Source organism: Zootoca vivipara, chromosome 7 (assembly GCF_963506605.1).
Source record: "Zootoca vivipara chromosome 7, rZooViv1.1, whole genome shotgun sequence".
Classification (NCBI taxonomy): Eukaryota; Metazoa; Chordata; class Lepidosauria; order Squamata; family Lacertidae; genus Zootoca; species Zootoca vivipara.
In genome coordinates, this window is record NC_083282.1 from 7026735 (window position 1) to 7050392 (window position 23658).

The 23658-nt window shown below is 42.1% G+C and overlaps 1 protein-coding gene across 1 annotated transcript in view; it reads right to left on the reverse strand.

Moving 5' to 3' along the window:
- Window positions 1-9851: 9851 nt before the first annotated feature.
- Window positions 9852-23658, reverse strand: part of ACBD6 (acyl-CoA binding domain containing 6) — a 102280-nt gene continuing 88473 nt past the window's right edge. The window contains exons 7-8 of the mRNA XM_035123572.2: window positions 18835-18865; window positions 9852-10908 (exon numbers count right to left, since the gene is read on the reverse strand). Coding sequence (XP_034979463.2) covers window positions 10754-10908; window positions 18835-18865 — 186 coding nt within the window. The 3' untranslated portion in view covers window positions 9852-10753. The remainder of the gene's footprint in view (window positions 10909-18834; window positions 18866-23658) is intronic.

The following is a 23658-nucleotide window of genomic DNA, read 5'->3' on the forward strand; positions in this document are numbered from 1 at the left end:
TCTCTGGGGCCTGAAAGCATACTAAAAAAAACAAACAGCCACCCACTGAGGGACGGCAATCAGACTTCAAGGATCACAGGCGTGCCATTCAGAGAACATTTCCATTATTTTAAAATGGGAATCCACTATTTGTTTCCTGTAGAGCTGAAAGAAAACATGGTATTAAGATATATATATATTTGCTTTCTGTCTGAAAGAGTGGGACATAGGAGGCACTGCTCCTGAACAGAGCACATTGGTGTGTATAGTATTTGTATGACTTTAGGGGTGCCAGCTGTAGTAAATAAGAGTTTCTTGACTCTTTCCATAGAGCTCTGCTGTTGAATGCAACGTTAGCACATGTTGAAATGACTCAACATTTTGGCCTCTGGCAGCTCCACATCAGCTCTCGTGTGGCATGGCCACTGTCCTTATTTGCTCACCTCTAGTCAACCAATGGAAATGCAATATTGCTAAATCCAGACTTGACTGCTGAAGGGATGGAAAGTTATTGGGAGATTGCAATTTCCCCCTTCCCCCCTTCTGTATTTTCTTCCTCACCCAGTCCTGCAGCTGCTTCACATTTCCTTGGCTGTTTTGGTATATCTTTGCCTTATGCAGGATAAATGGTGGGGCAGCCACAGGTGGTTTTACTTCCTACCTACATTGCAGCCTTTAAGCATTTGCAGTTCGCAGCATCACAGGGGCTGTTGCTGCCTTTTCCTCTCTTTTCCCAACCTCTGTACCAACCGGCAAGGCACAGCACCAAAAACAAGCCAGATACAATTTTATCTCCTACATTTGAAACCCTTCCCAGCCACCAAGCCATGCCTGTCCTGTTTTCAGCTAGGGGAGAGTAGGTGCCATTGTGATCAATTGGGCAACGTGCTTCAGAGGAGCTGAGAGGAAAAATTGATTTTGCATAGGCTAGAAAAACCTGCACCACAGGTGGGTCACAGGGTGATTACAGCAGTTATTTTCTTGACTTGCGGGGATCACTGATTATAACCACTGCAAGAGCAGTCCCTTTACCTTGGGACACTTTCCCTCCTTTCATGTGAAGAAGAAGATCGATGATCAACAACAACAACAACAACAACAACTCTCTCCACAATGCACAATTTTACTGGACTTGTAGTCCCCATCAACTATGTGAGCATGCAAGGGTCCAGCATGGGCAAAAAGTCCGCTGTAGGCCTTTAACACCGTCTCCGCTACTCCAAGGCTGCATTCTGTATACAAGTCAAGCACAAGGCATATTTTGTCTGATCAGAAATGAAAAAAGGAGTCTTAAGTTTATAGGAAATTGGATTACAAAGAATTTGACAATGCCTATAATCTAGTGCAAATTCCTTTGCTGTCTCATTATTTCAGCACGTTATAATATGGCACCATGCTAAATGACACATTTTTAATGCTATTGCTATGCTGCTACCAGTTTTTGAGGAGACAAACCTTTAGAAGATTTAAAGCTGTTCAAAATTCACCCGCCAAAGAAAGCTTCATAGCAGGGGTAGGAAACCCGTGGCCCTCCACTTATGGTGTTTATCAGCCCCAGGCAGAAGAGCCAATGGTCAGGAATGGGAGCTGTCCAACAACGACCTCTGGAGTGCCATGGGATTCCCCACCCCTGCTTTCTAGGGTGGGAAGACTATGAAAAGACCGAGAAAGAAAAATAACATGACAATCATATGGTGCAAGACATTAGCCAGAAACCAGATGTGTCAAGAGGGTTTCATAGACTATCTGAGATCAGAGTTGTTTAACTTTTCACTGAAGCAGTTTTGTGAACAATTTGAACTTTCTTAGAGACTCATACACATTCCAAGCCTGCCTCACATACCTCAGTATTGCTTTGTCCTTATAACTACTATAGTCTTATAACCCTTCTCAATTATTTGAGAATCACAGAAAACTTCTCTTAACACCGTCTTCTATAAATTGGTTACTGTTTGCAGACATAGCTCAGGGAAGAACTATGTCTTTCCTTGCATTTCCAGACAATAACTTGCTATATTCACTGAGTAAAAGGAGCAAGGTCACATGAGTGTAACGAGAAGCTGAGAACTGGCCCATGCATAGGTGTTCAATATGTGATTACTTTTTTGTGAATGAGCAGTCACAGATCATACAGGTAGATCAGTTTTAGCACCTCAAGCACAATGATTGCCAATGAGTTTACACACACACACACGTGTACCAGTCTTACATGTGCAAACTCTCAATATTCTGTCCCTGAACTAATAGGGCGGTAGCCAACTATGTCATACCCCGAGTATGACACTGAAATATTAGCAATGACTACAACCCATAGAATTGTAGAGTTGGAAGAGGCCACAAGTGTCATCTAGTCCAACCCCCTGCAATGCAGGATTCTTTTTGGCGAACGTGGGACTCAAACCCACAACTCTTGAGATTATGAGTCTCATGCTCTACCGACTGAGCTATAGCACAGTCAATGCCTAAAAAGAAGCTTTCACTTGCTCTTGTGGGGTTTGGGGGCCTATTTTGAAATCACAGGAGAATGGAACAAGACACAGTAAAATGCTAAAGGAACATAGCAGCTTTCAACATGTTATCGCGAAAGATATAAACAGAACTGAGTTAGGCAAGGGATTTCTGCTGACTTCCATAGCTGCCATTCCATAATCAAAACAATCTAATGAAAAGAGAACCCGCAATGTATCTGTTGAAAGTCTCCAGATTACTACTGACTGCTTTTTAAAAACAACAACAAAACACACACATATTTAATTGGAATTCTGCCTCCACTGTGAAAAATGTTGCCCCTACAAGATTTTGCGGGGGAAAGCGAAGGCTGCTTTCTGTTTCATGGAGCTGGTAATAACTTGGACTTGTGTGTCTTTCTTTAAAAAAAAAACTTGTGCAGTTTTGCCAAGCAATGTACACCATGTGAAAGATGACTACTGATCCCATGTAGAATGAGCTCCACATCTCTCCTGACCACACTGTCTCATTTTCAATCAAAATTTAGGAACATTTCCCTTGAGTTGGTATTTGATTTACCCCCACTACGTTTATTAGTGGTAAAAACAGTGGTAAAAGACTATGCAACCCAATGAGGATCAGACTGAAGGTACAAATGACCAAGCGTAAGTCCACTGTGCCACAGCTAAACAGATCTCTGTCATGTTTCTGACAATATATGCACATTTTCAGTACAGTGATGCCTCGCAAGACAAATGCCTCTCGCAACGAAAAACTCATTGTGTTTTGCGATGTTTTTGGTGACTTGCAAGACGAAGTTTTCTATGGCCATGCTTCGCAAGACTTTTTTGCGGGTTGTTTTTTTTTGCTGCGGTAAACCGCGCTTCGCAAGACGAAATTGTCGCAAGACGAAGCGACTCGCGGAACGAATTAATTTCGTCTTGCGGGGCATCACTGTATCTTCCTTTAAGATACTGTAACTCTATAAACTATTTCTATGTCATTTGTTACCATGACCCTTTACAATATCAAGACTTATTCAGCTTCATTACTGAATAGCTTTTCTTTTTCGGTTCAAGTGAGAAAGCAATTATTCCAGTATCAGCCCCACACTCTGCTGAGATCAAGCTGTTTTATCCATATTGGAGTCACAGACTGCAGAACTTAAAATAGGTACAAAAAGGGTTTTTTGCAGGTGTTTTTTCATTTTAACTTTCATCCCCCCTGCAAACATTCATCCTATTCAAGCCTGTCAATATATGCTTGCACGTGTTCATGTATGTGGAGCTGATTACTCTGAACACAAGACAAATCTCTAGAAGGTGCTTGCATGGGATTCATGCATCAGGCTTTGTTAAAACCGTGACAAAAGGAAATGTGGCAATGTTTAGTTCACGTATCTGTGAATATTGTAGGTGTTGGGGGATTTTCTCTCTCTCTCTTATAAATAAACAATGAGTAACACATGGCATGCTCATGCCAAAACTTAAACACTTTCAAGCCCTTGCGGTTTCAGTGGGAGAGATACACAAGTGCTCAAGTGCCATAGTTCCCTTTAAGTGAAAAGCAAGCCTCTGACTGAAATGAACACAGCTTATTTTTTCCACTGAAATTATGCCAAAGGTTTCTTCTGCAATTATGCCATTTCCCCCATCATTCTCATTGCCTGTATAGCATAATTGCATGCTTTACACCAGGCTTCCTCAAACTCGGCCCTCCAGATGTTTTGAGACTACAATTCCCATCTTCCCTGACCACTGGTCCTGCTAGCTAGGGATCATGGGAGTTGTAGGCTAAAACATCTGGAGGGCAGAGGTTGAGGAAGTCTGCTTTACACTGTCAAGGACTGCAAATGCCCTTGCACCATTTCACCCTCTTCAGTCTTCACAATTCCTTTAGTCTAAAAACAAAAAATAAATCAGTAATGATGGGTTGCCTTTACCCATTTGGGAACAAAAACAAACAACAAAACATACATTGAGGCAAAAATAAGCTTGGGAAGAACAGCAGAAATACCTGTATGTTGTACGAGACTAGAATTTAACTAGGAGTATGTTGTGGAGGATACCTTTAAATACATTATGAACTATTCACAAGTGAAAATTACAAGTGTGGGAACAGTGCTAGAAATAATTTTGACAAATGTTTGTTCAAGATGCAATGATACAGAAACAGTAGCAAACTGAGAGACCACAAACAAAACCCGGAACAAACTTTGCATCCTTCTGCTGCCCAGCCAAGATCCCTTTAAAAATCTTAGCTTCCATATGGCACAGGTATACTGTATTTTGGTTTACAATGTGTTATCAAATCTTTTAACGAGGAATTTGATGCAGCAAAGAATAGGCAGGCTATCAAGTCTGTGAGAATGATGAACATTAATACTGATTTGCTTCTGTGTACTTCATTTTCAATTCCTGATTATCAACTCCAGCAAAATCAATAAGGAATTGTGTGCATCAAGGCTGAATTAACAAAAATCTGCATGCATGCATGCAGATGGTGCTCTGCCCTTTGGCTGGATTGTTTACCTCTGTTACATCTTTCCTTCAAAGTTCAATAGAAATTATATGTACGCCCCCACTCCATTAAACCTCAAGTGTAATAGTCAGAGGGGTAGAATGGACTTATAAACTCTACTGGATGCAAAAGGGCATCTGTGTACATTGATGCCACACCCAGAACACCACTGCTAAGGTATCAACAAAGCTACTTTTCTGCAACAATTGCATGTGTATGACAATTTATCAATCTGACATCAAATGAGAGAAATGTTTGCTCTTGAAACTTTCGTTTAGACGATCAGTTTGCATCCCAGTTTTATTAACTTGATTAAGCTTAAGTTACAACCGCTTTGCCATGAAGTGTCTAATAAAGTTTGACATTTTCTGGAGGATTTAAGAACATCTGCCTGAAATTGTTCAGATGTAGAGAGAATCATGCAAATTGATTACTGCATGTTCTTTGCCATCCATGTCTCCTTAATAATCCCTGAAGAGCTTAGCATAACATTTTACCTGCCTTTGCAATATTCCAGCCTTGTATAAGGTCTCAGTGTTTTTGACCGGAACTCCTCTTCTATGACTTTAGCTTTCACGTGCACTCGTAACGCAGCTAAGGCTGGTATATTTGTGGGAAGGAAATCCATCTTCCTGTTAAGAGCACTGCATTTCAGGACTCGGAAACAGTGCTCAGAGGACTAATTCACAGTTTAGTGTGAACTTGTTGTATGTTATGACCTGTTGCTGCAGGGCTTTGGCCATGGTTGAAGCTAAAAAAGAAAAAGCACACCACTGGCATGTTGTCTATTTCACTTGGGTTTGGTTGTCGTCTTTAAAAACAGAAACAAACAAAAAAAAGAACAGGATTTGCTCCTAACCGCAACAAGGAAGCAAATAATGCAAAAGCAGAGGTCAGAATTAGCATATTCACATTGCTCGGTAAACACAATGCTTTCCTAAAGCACATGGGTGACTTGTAGCTAGTGCTGTGGAATAAGAAGGCATCTTTTGTACCTGAAGAGACGACACACAGACTGTGTGCATGATGGTGTCATGAGCTCATCAGGCATTCCATCCAATAGCTTCTCTGTGTAGACATGCAAGCACAGAACTCCTTAGGGGAGGGAAAAGACCAAGAACAAACTCAGCATCTTGGACTCGGTAAAAATGAAGCTGTCCACTTTTTGTTTTTGAATACAGTTTCAAGCAAGAAAAATGACAAGAGCAAGGCTGATGCATTCCTTACATCTCCCTTCTACCCCACCACGGACAGCTCCCTGCAGTTATACATTTTGTACAGTTCTAAAGAAACCTATTTATTGCCATGTGTCTCTGGAAAAACACAAAACAAAACCTGGCCAAGTTTCTTCGTATATGCCTCATGTGTGCTGGCATGAGTTGTATGTAAAAAAGAAAGAAAGTTCTATGTAAAATAAATATGAAAAGTTCTTTAGGATTCAAGTGCCTTTTTCTGTGTTCTATCAATAGTTTAAATTAGAGCAACAAAAACTTTGCTTACAGCACTGACGTACTTTCCCCAAGGATCTTTTAAATATATCACATTCACTACACAACTGAAAAGGTTTTAGACAGCACCTAGCACCCCTTGGCTTAAATTGACCCGCTAGCACCCAACCTCTTTCTTAGTAGAACTGTAGGACACAGTGAAGCTCTTATTTCTTTTTACAGGATGATACGGATAAATAACCAGCTTACCAACTGGTTACAAGATTTTGCAAATTGTTTGTATTCACCCATCCCATCATGCCCATATACAGCTCAGACAGCTATGCAATGAGGGATGGATCTGCAGCCTTACATGGATAAAGGAAAAGAGTGTGAAGTTAAGCAGCCCAATGTATTTGCATTATGACTACAACTTCCATCCTCCAAAGGATGCAGAAGTAAGAGCTGTTAGACAGTGGAATGGTCTCCCTCGAGAGGTTGTGGACTCTCCTTCCTTGGAGGTTTTCAATCAAGAGGTTGGGTGGCCACCTGTTATGGATGCTTTAGCTGAGATTCCTGCATTGCAACTCTACAATTCTATGATTCTTTGAACATTTAGAGGGCCACAGATTCATCATCCCTGTTCTACAGATTATTTATTCCCCCAAATCCCCCCTTTCACATCCTGTACAAGGACATATATTTGGTTCCAATCTCAGAAAACACAATCTGGAGCTAGCTAGCTTAATGGGGCCAGCAGACTTTCAACAGACTAATCAACTGACTAATTAGCTTCTGTGTTTAATTTCAATCAAGACTTCCTCATGTTGAAACACAGAGAAGTGATAAAATATATTACATTATGAGGGTTGGCAGAGATCAGATACTTATTTTCAGATGCCCAAGTTACATAGGTTGAGGTTTATCACCAGAGATTCAGTTATCTCCATGCAGCAACTGGCTGAATCATACCAGTCCATACCATTTAAAAAAAGAGAAGCATGTTGCTTTTCTATTCTCAGAGGCGGTTTTGTTTTGTTGTTGGTGGTGATGATTCTCATATAGTGATGCACATTTTACCACAGTTGTCACTATTACTAAATTTTATTTGGGCTCTAATGTGAAATTTCTTCCCACATTTTTTTGTTCATCACTTGTCCTCTTGGCAGCATGTGATCTGGCCATGGAACCTTTAGAGAATCAGAGTACAGGTTCTCTCCCACCCTGAACTCATACAGGGCGGGAACCTCTCTCTCTCTCTCTCTCTCTCTCTCTCTCTCTCTCTCTCTCTCTCTCTCTCTCTCACACACACACACACACACACACACACACACACACACACGACAAAGAGACATAATAATCCTACAGAACCAGAAACAGAATTAAGCATTAAGTCATCAAACCTTCCCCAGTGACTCTCAAAGTTTTTGCTTCCATTCTAGTCAGAGAGCTACTTGCTCTCCAGTTCTGTGAGTCAAGAAAATGGACCAATTTTCTTTTCAGGGAATTCTAAGCTGTATCAGCCTTCGAAGCTCAGGCTTCAGAGATACTGGGCCAAGGAACACTCTGAAGCTGTGTATCTGGGCTCTTCATATACACCATGTTGGCTTTATGTATTTTAATCATTTTAACATTTAATGCTTCTCAATTAAAGTGATTTCCTGGAGTAGATGCCAGGCTTAGTTTGAATATGCATTAACCATTTTCAGTATCGGTAGTTAAAGGCACCAGAGGATTTAAACAGCAATCCAGGGGGCTGTTTGGGGAAAGGTTTGGCTGAATAAAGCAGATTATAAACAATAATATATGCCTTCTCAATTTTTTTTCTTCTTTTTTGGAAGGGCTCCAACTTCACAAACAGTCCTAAAGTGCTATAAACATATTCAGGCCTAAGCTCTGAGCTCTGCAAATGTACTTTGTGAAAGGTGTGGGCACTGCAGCTTGCCACTTTGCATCTGGGCACGCAGCAAGCATGTGTTATTTCGAGAGAGCCTTTTAGTACACAAGATGTCCATCAGAGAGAACTTCCCTTGAAAATATAAAAATGCCAGAAAGGATAACCTTCAGCACGAAAGAATAAATCAATCCTGGCTTCTGGGCAAAGTGGCTGCTTCTGTGGTGCCAAGGGACCACAGAAAGGTGACTGTTGTGCTCTTCAGTGTTTGCCAACTTCTCCACAGCACAATTCCAAAACTGATGACTGATTTCACGAATTTGGCAGAGAGGGGGAGTAGTTGCCAACCATGCAGCAGTGACCATTCTTGTCATGCCTTTCTCCATGCACCAAAATGTAGCTGTCACAATACCTTAGCTGCACAATGATTCCAGCAAACATATCTTTGGATCTAGTTTCCATGGGATGAAGAACCACCCAAACATTCTTTTGGTGTGTGAGAAGTGATTTAACACGGGACTGCTAATTCAACTAAGAGTTTGCCATACAGATGGCTGTATGCAAATATAGGAGATAACATGCCCAGTTCTGAGAAAAGGCTTATCTGTTCTGACAGATTGTTATGTGTCCATCACACTTATTTGTGCATATTTTTCAGACAATTGTACAACCTTGCAAAGAAATCAAAAAAAGGTGGTTTAAAATGCACATCACAGGGGTGGATGCTGAGAGGGGAGGAAACCCCTTAGCAAACAAGATGGAAAATGAGCTTGCCCAGTCATCTTCGGACAGGCAGCAACAGGCAAAGGTAACCTGAGCAATGGCAAGAGGTAGGCACAAAGACAGAGCCACTACCATTCCACTATTAAAGATGAAATTAGGAATATAGGTGTCCACCACTGCCTACATTTCATCTTCTCTGATTTATGCTCTTTAAAGCTTTGCAACCTCGTCTACATCAACCATTTCCGGTAGCATCTACACAAATACTAAAATATTTTCAGTGCAGACCCTGCAGCAGTGAAGAAGTAAAATGGACCTGTAACTTACTTGTACAGTGACAGAGGATAAGGGCGTAGCTGAACACTCCTATCAGTCCTAAAGGATTAAATTCTTGCAATGTTATTTATTTCTGGTGCATATTCAGTCAGCCAGTGGACACTGGTGGATACTACAAAGTTACCAGCATACTTACTCACGTTGCATGCCAAAGAAAAGCTTTCCTCTCTTCTGATTTTCTTTCCGCAGAGAAGTTTCTAACCACATCAGCTCCTCAAACTGTTCTAGCAATCCAAGCACTATAAACTGTAAGCTGCAAATCAGTAATATTTTTCTTCCTCTCTTTCTGGATTCGCAGTCATTTAATATTTGATTTCATACTGCCTTTCAAAGATGCTTTAGTCTTCATAGTTTTTTAAATAGCTCCGTCAGTTCTCTTTCAGTAACTCTAGAACACGAGGTGATTACGACAGGACAATTAAAAACATCCAAAGTAACATTCCAGAATGTTCAACACAAAATCATGCTGCTGTTTGTGCAACTGATTTCACATGAAAGGAAGAAAAATAGCAATTCGGAAACAATTCTTTGACATCTTTTATCGTGCAAGACAGTATTTTACAGAGACAGAGGGACACACACAAAGGACACTCCCATCAGTTCTCAGTCTCATAGCAGTAGCTCAGTCTCCATGTTTTGCCATTTTGAACTTCAGGAGCCAACAGGAAAACACTCAGTTCTTACATCTTAGATAACTCCATTGCTTCCATTACCCAACTCAAGGAAGTAGCAGTAGTGATACAGGACTAAAAAGTGAAATCTGTAATGGGAAGATCGGCTTTGTAAAGATGCTCATTTCTCCCCACCCCTTTCGCCCATCAGCTAGACTTTCGCTTCTTATTAGTAACTTGCATTTTGGAAAAGAGCAGATAGTCTTGCAATTCAATCCTGTCCATACTTACTTGGGAAAATAAATCCCTCAGAGGAGGCTTGCTCCTGAGTAGGCACATACAGGATTGCATTCATAATATGGTTGCTCCCTTAGTTAGCCTCTAGATTCATGATGAAACTCTGCTTCATGCAAACTGAGCCTCAGGCTGCACAAGGTGTACAAAAGCTTGTTACCTATCAAAGAGGAAAGATCCCATCAGCCATGCTTGGCAGCCACCGGAAGCACAGTAGATCTGTTCCTTTTTAATTTGGGGCTGCAAAATCAGGGGTCTGTCAAGCAAATGACAGGTCACAACCTATGGCTGGGGCTGTGTTGTGCCAGGCAGCCGACACAGATACACAGGCCTGTGTTGTTCAGTGGAATATTGCATCGCTCTTGTTTTCTGCTCCCAGAAATAAGCTTCTTTGCTCCGCAGATTCCAGTCTCCATACATCATGCATATTGATTATGTGGACATAGGATGATTTTATTGCAGTTTTTCGTCCATTTTGAGAGCCCTGGGCTGGGGCTACCTGCACTTCCTTGGCCTTTCAATCAAGCTCTGCCAGCCGTGTGCTCCTGCAGCATGGAGGTGATCGCTTTACAGTCTGTTACCTCCTCAGGCAAGTAGCCCTCTGTGTCCCGAAGAGTAGGGTCAGCTCCAGACTCCAGGAGCAGTTTCACAATGTCAGAAAACTCACAGGTAGAAGCTAGAGGGGAAAGGGCAGAAAACACAGGTTACTTTTAAGTGGCTTACAGAACATTTGATGAGTGGTGTGTTTCAGAATTGCCGAAGCAATGAGTTTTAAAGCCAAACGGAAAACGAAGTTGGCAAAGCAGAGAAAACTCTGCTTAAGATTGATATTCCAGATTCTATCAACATGCCTACGGACCACTATTTCAGTTTCTTAAAATGTATGTCAGGTCACAGTTTTGACAGTAGTTAGTAAGGAATGATTACTTGGATCTTGATTTATTACTAGAAAGAAATAGGATAAAAGTCTGAATCTTGGAACATGAAAAAAACCCAACTAACAGAGCTCAGTCTTGGAGAACACTATGGCACCTCTGCTATTAACTATAGATATTACAGCAAAATTACTTCACAGGTAGCCAGGAAAGCATAGCTTGCTGAAACGAAAGAGGAGGAGGATGGAAGAGATGCAGGATATTAAATTTAAATCGTAACCTTTCAGAGAAAACATGAGACCAACCTTGACTCTGACATTTCCTGACTTTTGAGCAATCTAAAAAATGGAATTATTTTACCAGACCATTAACACATTTTTTTAAGATTCACCCTTATAAAAAGACAAATTGCAGGTAAGACATTTCAGGGTGTGAAAAATTTTCTAGGCAAAGGGGGGGTGCATCTTTTGCAGGCGTCGTGGCAATTGTAGTGCATAATGTCTAAATGCTGCCATCACCCACAACTCGTGACCTGCAGCCTTAGGAAGAAGTGGCTAAGTGACCAAGGCCTTCCAAAAGGGGTAGTAAAGCAGTGTTCTTCCCCACAGCAGATGCTTTTTTACTCTGAATGGTTTCTGAGTTGTTTGAAAATCTGCCACATAATACTTCTGGCTATAGAGAAAACTGCTACTTTTTCTGGATTCATAAAGGTTCATGGAACCACCTAGCATCCATAACTCTGGTGGCAAAAGCCACGTCCCATGAGTATCCCTCCATTAGTGGCTTCATAGCTTGTGGAACAGAAGGCTGACTGCAGCAGCTGTTGTGATGCATCTAACAGTCTTCTTCTGCCCATTTTTGGACATGTCTGGCTAATTTACAGGGGACACGAGGTGAATGAAGCAGGAAGGGAGACCACTTGGCTGAAACCTACCGATTGCAGCATAGATAATTCTACTCTCATGGCAACCTCCTATTTTTCAGCATCTGCCTTTGGCTGGCGATTGAATGCGGGTGAGCAGCTTTGAAAACTGAACTGGACAACTGAAACAATGATTGATATAAGGCAAACTGGCATGAAAAATATCTTGGAATCCAAGTCATTGTGGCTAAGTCAACTTAAGGAAGTTCACAGAAGTAAAGATGCTCATTCCATCCTTCCCCAAGCAGCACACTGTGCCCCTGCAAAGTCTCTCTGTAGGGTTAAGGGGCGCCTTAGGAACCATGTAGAATGGCCCTGTATTGGTTTTGGATCCTAAGATCTAATTTAAGGGAGCCCACTGAAGGAAAGTTTCTGTCTCTTTTTGACAGTAGCCCCTGCACACCCCACCCTAGATTGTTTGAGGCCTCTTGTCCCCTCCCTGAAAGGCTTTAGGCAGAGGATTACAAGTGCACTCCGTAAGTTAACTTATCTTGTGATCCAAGACACTCTATCTCCCATGCAAATTTCCCTATGCCAGCATTATTGGAAGGACATCAGATGGGAGAGTAAAAATCCAACCAGGCCACTGCTATGTAAAAACTGGCTCTGCATTGATCTTTATTTGAATTTGAGCAGTAGATGAGCACTGATTTCTTCACAAAGAAATTTCATTCCAACAGCACTTTTCTTGCAGAGGTGATTAATATGGTTCTATTCTCTCCTTCCTTAAAATAGAGAGTAGGAAGTACACCGCTAAAGAAGCTTCCACTTGCCAAAGAGATGAGATGCAAAAATATTACAAATCAGAATTTGCCTGTAGTCCTAGAGAAAAGACAGGAAGACTGTAATGCACTAGAGCCAGGAATATTAAGTGAACTGTTGCACAGTAGGTTTGTGTATTGTAGTTCATACTGGATAGAATTATGAATTGCACACTAGACTAATGTAACACCATAGGCCCACTCTCACTCACACTGGAGAGGAAGCCTTTGCTTAGCCTGAAAACATGATGGCTTTGGCTGGAAGATTTACCCGAAAGCAACTTTGTAACTGAAATTTCCAGTGGGAGCTAAACCTTCAAGAAGCCTCTCTGTTGAACACTAATTACTGTTTTTAATTATATTTCAAATCAGCACATTAGTGGTGTACTTCTTTTAGCAATTAGGTGTAGTAATTAGAAAGTATCTTGAATGTTTTGTTGCCTTCCTCAGCTGACACGGGGGAGAGGAAGCAAAGGTTTAATTAAAATAGGACAGCAGCACATTTGGAGGTTATTTAAAGAACAATTTTAGCATTTTAGGAGCTTATGCTAGGCGAAATATCATTTGTCTGTCTGGGCTGGAGCTGCTAACCACATCTGGAAAAAAAGGTCTCAAACCAAATACTCCAGGATCTTGCAAGCCAAGGCTTGTGTTAGCCTTGTGCCGAGGATTGTGCCCCCATTCCCCATGTGAAGACAACCCAGACTGCTTCCCCAACTCATCCACCTACCTGCCACCTTGGGTAGCAAAACAAAATTGCCCCGTTGGGCAGGAATACACAGATGACCCACAAGAAGCTGTGCCTTTCCACAGAACTAGCGAGGGAGTGACAGGATGAACTGTGTAGTCCTACCTGCCGTAGCAACAGTAAAGCAATCCATCTACAGGACATCTTCTGAGAAGCTAGGAAACTTCCTCATTACATGGTGGTACAATATAAGGCAGAAGAGCGTGGGAGGCTGAATAGAAGACAGCTCAGATCTTTGTTCCACTTCTGGAAGAAAAAGCTAACCAGGTGTAGAACTAGGCTGGTTAAGCCCCTCCCTGCCAGAGATTGTTTTTAAGCCCACATGTTGGGTGTAAAGGTAAAGGTACCCCTGACCATCAGGTCCAGTCTCAGACTCTAGGGTTGCGGCGCTCATCTCGCTCTATAGGCTGAGGGAGCCGGTGTTTGTCCGCAGACAGCTTCCGGGTCATGTGGCCAGCATGACAAAGCTGCTTGTGGCGAACCAGAGCAGTGCACGGAAACGCCGTTTACCTTCCTGCCGGAGCGGTACCTATTTATCTACTTGCACTTTGATGTGCTTTCGAACTGCTAGGTGGGCAGGAGCTGGGACCGAGCAATGGGAGCTCACACCCTCGTGGGGATTCGAACCGCCAACCTTCTGATCGGTAAGTTCTAGGCTCTGTGGTTTAGACCACAGCGCCACCCATGTCCTTTTTTTTACATGTTGGGTGTAGGGTAGCTTAAATGTGCTTTACCTAGTATAGATTTTTCAGGTGCTGAACAGCTCAAAACCAGGGCAGGGACCAATATTATACCCCTGCCCGCAAACAGACAGTTCTGGGTCTCTCTTTTTCAGGAGATGCAGTATTATTCATCTCTAGTAGAAGCAGCTGAACAGTTAAAACAGATCAGGGCTTACTGATCCCACCACACTAAAAGAAGCCACGATGCTATTCCTTCAAATTAAGGGCCAAAAGCTTGGGTAGAGCAAAAGGTTTTCTGCCTGGTGCCTAAAAATAAAGCATGCTTCTCTGGGGAGAGCATTCCACAAGTGGGTTGTCAGCACCAAAAAGGCATGGTATTATGTTACTACCCTCCAAACTTCCCATGGAAGGGTAGCACATGAAGAAGGGCCTCAGATGATGATCACAGGGTCTAGGTTGGTTCATGTGGGGAGAAGTGGTTCTTGGGTCCTGAGCCACATAAGGCTCTTTGAACCAACACATAAAATTGAGCCAGCAAACAATTTGGTAGCTAGTGCAGTTGTGCCAGAATCCGTGTTACATGCTAAGGCAGTCCTGCGCTGGGCAACAAATTGGTGAAATTGCTTGGAGATCAATCTCCTAGAAAGGCTATAATGGAAGGAACCCTGAACAAAAACAATGGTCCAGGCCCAATAGAGAGATCTGTGCAATCTGAAGTCTGACCCATGTTTCTGTGAACACCATGCTATGTTTAGCGAAATACTGACAAATTTCCATGTGCTGGGAGTTCTAGGAAGAGATGAGAACACAAGGGTGTTATTATATGTGTGAGGAGCAAGGGATATCGCGAAGCCCCTCCCCTCCTGAGTTCCAGCCCAGCCCCGAGCGAGGCTGAAAAGAGGGAAAGCTCCAGCTCAAGTGGGGAAACAGGAAGTGGTGTCCAAGGCTCTGGCAGGGTAGAAGAGCCATCGTCCCAGGTGGGACAGGAAGGGGGAAGGAAGGGGGGCAGGCCAGTCCCCCCAACTCCGGAACTTTGAGGAATTTTCAGGTGGGTTCAAGAATGATGCAAGGTGTCATTTCTCATAGTGAGGGAAATCAGTGTGCTTTCAAAAAAGGTTTGTAAAACACGAGAACCTACTTCACATGAAAAGGTAGAGCATGCAAGGTGGCCCAGTTGAGAGCGCACTTTGATTTCGATTTGGTTTCAATCCTCCGTTCTTCCACAGGCATAACTGGCGACCTTGTGCAAATCATTCTCTAAACACTGCAGTTTTGGATTTATGAAAATGTAAGTAAAAGTGACCTACTTCATAGGATTGTGGCAAGGAGGGAAGAGATTGGAGCGATTGAATGGCATATTAAAATTGCTATATTGGCGATAAATAGATTGGTAGTAGGAACCTTTACAGCTGACAAAATTAATTATGGTTGGGATCAGCCCATAAGACGAGGTAGGCACAACCTTAAAGATGCACAACTCAATCCTTGACATGTTTACTTGGAACCCCCTCCCACTGTGTTCAAGGGGCCTTACTCCAAGTACAATGGCAGACGACTTCAGCCTTCATTGATTAATCAGCAAGGGAAATTGTTAAATCAGTCTGGCTACAAGTTAATAGTTCTTTTGGTTCCAGGGTTACCATTAAAGGGAAAATACTATTAAAAGATTGCATTTTCTTCTAACAATGAGTGGCATTTTATATAGTTTCAGCATTGTATAAAATAACCTATATTAACATTGTGTTAACATATTGTTTATTTTAATCAATGCCATTTTAACAAGTTGACAGCCCAAAATGAGCAAGCATCAAGTAGTGGCAGGGTAGTTATCTGGATTATATTTCCAAACAAACCAAAACAAAGAAAGCCAGACATTAATCCAGCCCCCAAATGTCACCATCTTTCAACAGGAGCCTCCATAGTAAGTAAAGTGGGGGGAGCTGCAGCACTACTTGAAAATAGCCTGCTTGCTTCTGCAACAAGGGCAGCAGGGATCCTTTACAAACGGAGGTGCCGTGTGGACAGATATTTGGCATTTCTGAGGAGGGGCCCCAAAGTGAGACAATGTGTTGCCACTGCACCGGGAAACCCAAGAGGGCCTCAAGCCCACCTCTAAAGAGTGCAAAATTTCCCCTGGAGATTAGAACAGCTGTTGGATTTACTGCACATCCTGGGAACGTCTATTTATCAAGCACCAGGGAGGCAGCCCTGACACAGGCACAGGTGAAGATGAATTTTCATTCAGCACAGTTTGCCTTCCAAGTCCATTAATCCTCAGGGTTTTCATGATGGATGTCTCCTTTTATTATTTATTTTCACTCCAGCATCCCCTCCCACTGCCCTGCAACGGTGCAAAAAGAGCAGAGCAGATGGTGCTTCAACGAGAAAGAAAGAACCCGGGAGGATACAGAGAGCCAGCCCACGCTACAGTCAGGTGACTTCAAGTCCAAGGAGAAACCTTGATTTCCTCTGGGAGACACAGAGCCAATCGTTTGAGCATTCCCTGAAGGAAACAAGTGTGTGCATGGGGGGAAGCGGTGGGGGGGGGAGAAGGTCTTAAAGAGGGAATTTAAGGCTAGCAAGCCATTCATGAGGGAGACCACACACATCCTAGCCTTTTCAAAGGCACAGCGCTAGTGCTGACCACTCAGTGACAGGGGCACCAATAACCAGAAGATATTGGACGAAGGGGGCGGGTCCCCTTAGGCAGACCATTTGAGGGTAACATACTGGGGGAGCTGTCCTTCATTTAACCTCCGAATGGCTCTGACCCGTGTTTAATCAGAACAAACCAGGATTTATAACCCATCTAAGGATGCAGCTTGACACTTTCTGTAATCACAAGAGCTGCTGAGGCAAGGACAGCTGTCAGGCCAAACATCCTCATCAAAAGATAGATAAACTCAGATTCTATTTCACCATCCTTACTGTAAAGGGATTTTGCTAACTACTTGGTTTGTTGTACAGCTGCAGCAAAGGAGGGGGGAAGGATGCCCATAGACAAGAGGTTTGTGTCTGCAATCAAGTCTTGGTTACAACGGATTACTTTATTATGCAGTTCAAGGAATGAATGAATGAATAAATAAATAAGGATTTTTTTTCCAGGAGAGCGCAGGCCTGAGCAAGTCACAATGATTAATTGAACAAACAAGATATTGTCAGGCTTCAAGTAATGTTTGATTAGTGCTATTGGAGGTGGTAACAAAGAAAACAGGATGCAAGGATACAGGCAGTGAACTCAAATGGTAAGAACCCAACATTGTTCCTTGCTGATAAACAACAGGCACCCCTTGAATGTATTAGCCACATCAGACCTAATTATACTGAAAGGATAATAAAAGCAAATACAAGCAATCTGTCTCAAACAACAGAAGACTCCCCTGAATTCTTGGAATATACTTTTTTCACTATAAAATGTTTCTGAATAATAAAACTGTGCATAATGGAATTCAGTGAAAACAGGCCCGGTCAATCTAACAACATCCCACTCCCTGTTACTACCTTATTTAGAGGGGAGAATATGGTTTTGTTTCCTGGCGTGGAACGTTATTACACATATATCTGCACATACCCTCATAAGTCTTCAGCTGTCTAGATTCTATTACAAAATTAAAAGCCAACTAATGAGAAGCATTAGATGAATATTCAAATCAATAGAATGCTGCATCTTATTTTGACCTATCTTTTCTGACAATACCTTAACTCAACCTTGTATTTAAGCACTCACAAAGGAAGCCTCTTCCTCTGGACCCAACAGAGAAATGCAGTGAACTGCAGCAGAGGGGTGAAGCTGTCTGCTACTCCTTTGCCAGTTCACAGCAGGCTAGTAAAACACTTTGTAGGCTAGTAATTTTGCAGACTAGGCTTTCTCTTTAAAGCCTAGAGAAGGGTGACCAGAATAGCAAGGGGTCTAGAAATCAAGTTCTATGACAAATCACTGGAAGAGCTGGATATGTTTAGCCTGGAGAAGCTTCAGGGGAGACATGGCAGCAGTCTTCAGCTATCTGAAGGGCTGTCATGCAGAAGACGAGGCAGGCTTTCCCTCTGTTGTCTCAGTGGGAAAGTCTAGAACAATGGGTGGAAACTGAAGTGAAGTGGATTTTGGCTAAACATTCAGGGAAAACCTCTTAATGGTAAGAGCTGCTCAGCAGCAGAACAGATTGGCTTGGGAGGTGGGTGGGCTCTCCTTAGCTGTAGGTGTTTAAACAGAGGCAGGACAGCATCCTGCACTACAAATCCTGCACTGAGCAGCATGTTAGAATAGTTGTCCTCAAAGATTCCTTCTAACTCTATGATTCTATTTTAGAGACTGACTGAGAAAAGTTTAAGTTACCAAAAGATCCATCAATGGTAATTAAAAAACAAAACACCTTGAAGCCATTTCCCTCATTCATGCAATATTATTATTCACTTTGGCACAGATATTGTAGCAGGTTTAAAGGAGTCAAAGCGAAGAGTCTTAGCTTGGAAAGCAACGTTTCCTAGTTTGAACAACTTATTACGAGTTGCTAAGCAGGCTTTTACTTCTGTTACATTTAGCTGTCTTGGGTATCATTTATTCACTCTACCAGATAATGTAGGTTAATAAGCAAATATGCTCACTCACTGCTTACCGTAATGCAATGCTGTTTGGCCTTCATCATCCTGGGGGGGAAAGAGAGAACTAGATTTAGTTTTATTCACACATGTGCATTTTAAAAGAAAGGCATGATTTTCTCTATGATTTTCCCTGTGCAAAATGGTCACCACCTGTACATACTTATCTGGAAGCAAGTCCTTTTGAAAGTACTCTGCTAGGAGATAGAACCTTGATCTTGAGCCCCAGTGGATGATTATCAATCACCAAAATGTGTTGGGTATTTTGGTTTTCCTAAGACTTTACATGGCCATAAAGACTGAACTTTCAGTATTATTTTTATTTTCTTCCCTCAATGCTACTCTGTTTCCACCACCTTCTTAGCCAGACAAATTAAGCTTTTGGCATCAAGGGTACCAGATCAACCTGGGACCATCTAGGTGCTGTTAATTCCCAGCCAGTTTAGGCCAATGATCAGAGATGATGGGCGCTATGGTCTAACAACATCTGGAGACCCAAGGATGAACAACACTGGTCTAGACTACAGTACCAGCTTGCCTGAACACCGTCCGCACAGGCCTATCCCTCCACATTAGGCTTTATAAACCCTTGGTATCAAAGCCCATCCCTCTGTCTGCACAATTCAACTTGAGGGCGAAGACTCTGAGACTTTGGCCCTTTTTTCTCTCAAATTATGACATCTGTTGCTGCTTAATCTGGTAAGGTGTTACATGGTATTATGTTTATATTTTAGTAAAATTTATGTAATATGGAGCATTGTAATTCAGGTATTATTTGTATTACACAGCCACGAACTGATGAAGTTTCATGGCGAAACCTGTTAGTAATCCGGAGGATAGGTCTTCTTCCTGTGTCTGAGCCGTCTGGGTGATTATGCAAGACCCACTGATACATTCTTCGTCCACCCTCCTCGATTACATCCAGGAGGTTTCTGTTTTAAACCTCTGAAGAATTCCATTATCATTCCACCTACTATTACTTGTGAACTTTTTGTTGGCATCAGGACCTTGTTGAATATCTAGCCTATTGCTGAATGGTTCAGTCACGTAAACATTTATCTTGCACAGTGCATTTATTCTATGATTCTGACCTATACATGGCTTTGTTAATTATTTGGCTTAGTTGAATGACCAATAGTTCATTCCTTTAGATTAGCTTTCGAGTAAATTCCTTGTTACATTTTCTAGCCAGTGTGTGGTGGTTTTGGTTGCATGTGGCCAGCATGGCAAAGCCGCTTCTGGCGAACCAGAGCAGCGCATGGAAACGCCGTTTACCTTCCCGCTGGAGCTGTACCTATTTATCTACTTCCACTTTGACATGCTTTAGAACTGCTAGGGTGGCAGGAGCCAACCATAGAACTGTAGATTTGGAAGGGTTATTTGGTCCAACCCCCTGTAATTCAGGAATCAGAGCTAAAGAATCTCTGACAGATGGCCATCCAACCTCTGCTTAAAAACCTCCTAGGAAAGTCTACCACCTCCCAAGGGAGTCTGTTCCATTGTCAAACAGCTCTTGTTCTTGCACTTGCTCTGGCTTCTGACCCCTACTGTGTCCCACTTCAGCAGTCCTCAGATCTCAGCCTTCACGATACTCTTGTCTCTGCCCTTGAAAGTACCTTCTTCACACAGTGTATGGAACTATGGAACTCACTCCTACAGGAGGCACTCACTAATGGCCACTAACCTAGATTGCTTTAAAAGAGGATTAGACAAATTCATGGAGGAGAGAACCATTGATGGCTTCTAGCTGTGATGGCTATGCTCAGCTTCCACAGTTGAGAGGTAGTAAAGCTTCTGAATACTAGCTGGAAACAACAAGAGGGGAGAAAGCTCTTGTGCTAGAATCCTGCTTGCAGGTTTCCCATGGGCACCTGGCTGGCCACTGTGATAAGTTGCTAGAATAGATGGGACATGGCCTGATCCAGCAGAATTCTCTTACGTTCTTATGAATCCTGGTCTACCTTTTCTGGAAGCTGACTTGTCCAGTTTTGGCTATTCCCTCACCTCTTGGCCTTTGGACTCTGTTCTGCCTTTGCTGGAACTTGACTTTGCATCGTATGAATCACACCAGACTAGCAGCTGGGTGCCCTGCAATTTGCCACTCAGCACAAAAAAGCTGGTTACTATATTTTATACTGGATAAAAGCGCTACAGATCATGGAAGGAACTATGGTCAATTTCCCGTTGTATGAAAAGTACATACAGTGGTACCTCGGGTTACAGACGCTTCGGGTTACGCGTTTTCAGGTTGCGTACCGCGGGAAACCCAGAAGTACCGGAAAGGGTTACTTCGGGGTTTCACTGCTTGCACATGTGCAAAGCGCTAAATCATGCTTCGCGCATGCGCAGGCGTGCCAAATTGCATCATGTGCATACGCAGGCGTGGCGCTGCGGGTTGCAGACGTGCCTCCGTCACGGATTACGTCCGCAACCCGATGTTCCACTGTCCAATAAAACAGATGCAATTCTATTAACCTGAAGTGAACAGCTTAAAAGTTTTGATGATTAACGGGTATATAAATCCTGCTAAATAATAAATAGTAAGTGCCGATGGCAAAAACGCAAGGGACTAAAGCTCTAAAATTATTACACCTGTGACCATATGCTAACTGGAAGGGCACTGGGGTGGAACAGGTTAGCTTTGTACATGAGAGAAGGTAAGTTCCCTTTGGCTTTTGTAACAAATATGCAAAGCCTCTACCGCCAGGCAAGGACCAAGGCCCTTGAACCAGAAGAGTCTTTAACATCAACCCCTGATCAGCTGCAGAGCAGCAGACACCATAAGCAGTGGTGAAGAAATGAGCCCCTTCAGGTGAATGCCCCCTTGCCCCATTCTTCTGTGCTATACCTATGTGCTGCCTATGGCAGTGACCCCTTCATGCTTCTCCATTTAGCATTGTTGCCACTTGTGGCTGCTGGATCAGACACCCTTTTCCTGCATTGAAGCAACTTTCTAAGAGAACACTGAATCCAGAACAGTAATAAAAGATTACTGCCAAGGGTTCACATGAAGCTGAATGCTAGCTAAAGTGTTTGTGCTGTGTTAGCGGTCATATATATTCTCCACATAACAAAATTTTAATCTAGCAAAGCTGAAGAGGCTGCTACAGAAATGCCTATTAAGGATTTCCAACTGCTTCACAGAGCTAAGTCCTTGGATTTTACTGCCCGAAATTCCGTGTCTAATGGGCACCTATCTACTGCGTGCTGGACAGAGACTCTGCACAACTCCAGAGTGAGAAAATCTAATTCTTAATCCTGAGAAATTTCGGCATGAAAACTCATTAGGAGAAGAGTGCCCTAAGTAAGTGTCACCACTTCAGTTGAAAGGAAATAACATGATTGTCACCTACATAATTCTACTGGCCTTCCTGAAAGGCTCACTGGCTCACAAGAAAGCAAGTCACACAAAAACTAAGCTCTTCAGATTCATGCATGCTAGTACTGTACCATTACACAAAATGGATTATATAAATATCCCTAAATTGCCCTAAACTTTTGGAATGCAAGAGGTTGTTCACATTAGGGTTTTTTATGTTTTAAAAAGTGTGGAATAGTGCAGCAACACAGTTTTCCATGTGTAGCCCTGATAAATTGTCTCTGGGCAACTACTGCGGGAAATTTCCAGTCCTACTGTAAAAATGCAACTATAAATAAGCAAATGGAACAGAGTGACAACATTTGATCTTTTTTTCTTGGAAATTGAGCAAGATAATTAAGTTTCATTTTGAGTTACTAAGCAAGAAGAGGGAATATTTGCCACAGTTATTTATACTCTGCTCTGTTCCAGGATGAATTACTGCCTAAATGTAGCTCATTTGGGGCTGTACCTATCAACAAGAACTAAGGACAACTGAAATATGGGGGAAATGGTTAATTGATCATGATTTTATATTTCACATTTCTTCACACTAGGAGTCATTATGTTCATACCCAGGCAGAGTTCTTGCATTACACCGATCTTGGAAGCTCATCCAATAAGTTGTTCGCATCAGCTCTCAAACTGTCATCCATTTTAAAGAGGGCTGGCAATATGAAGCTTCTGTTGCCTTACATCACATTAAATTATCAGCAACTCACAAGCAAACAAACAAACATGGCTTCAAGGGATGGATGAATCTGTCAGGTTTAGTTTCTCATTGTTCCATTGTTCCACATTTTTGCATCCGTTTGTGATTTTTCTTTGTAAAAAAGCTGCCATGAAAATTCATCCAAATTTAACGGAGGATTTCTCTGCTTTTTTGGTACCATATTTTTTTGTTTGGAGAACAGCATTGCAAATTTTAGATCTGGTTTTAAAATGGGAACTAAACCAAATTCCTCCTCCATTCCTAATAATTTCCTTATTAGGTTTCATGTAATCTGCTGTTGCCCAAGAGTGTGGACCTAAGGACAACTAAAAGACGAAGGTTTCATGAATAACTCCCGATGGAAGAAATAATGAATATTCATGGAGAGGTGAGCTACAACCAGTGTGAAAACATACAACATGGGAATCTTTGATCTCATTTATCTGACAATGGTTAATGCCAAAACTAAAATACTACAAGGAGTAAGAGGGAGGTCAGCACAATGCAGGAACAAAATGTTTTTTAGGAATTTTGACAGAATCTTGCTCTTCACTCCCAGCACCAGATAATTAAAGCACTGCTACATTGACATATTTCTTTCTTGTTTTTTAACTTTTATTTTAATTGAAGCAAGTCAAACAAGACAAGACAAAAAAAACAACACAAGTACAAATCCAAAAAAGCAACACAGTATATATGGAAGAGACTTAAACCAGTTAAGTTGAGTACTTAAGACCATTAGGAAAGTCAAATTTTACTTTATACTGTGAA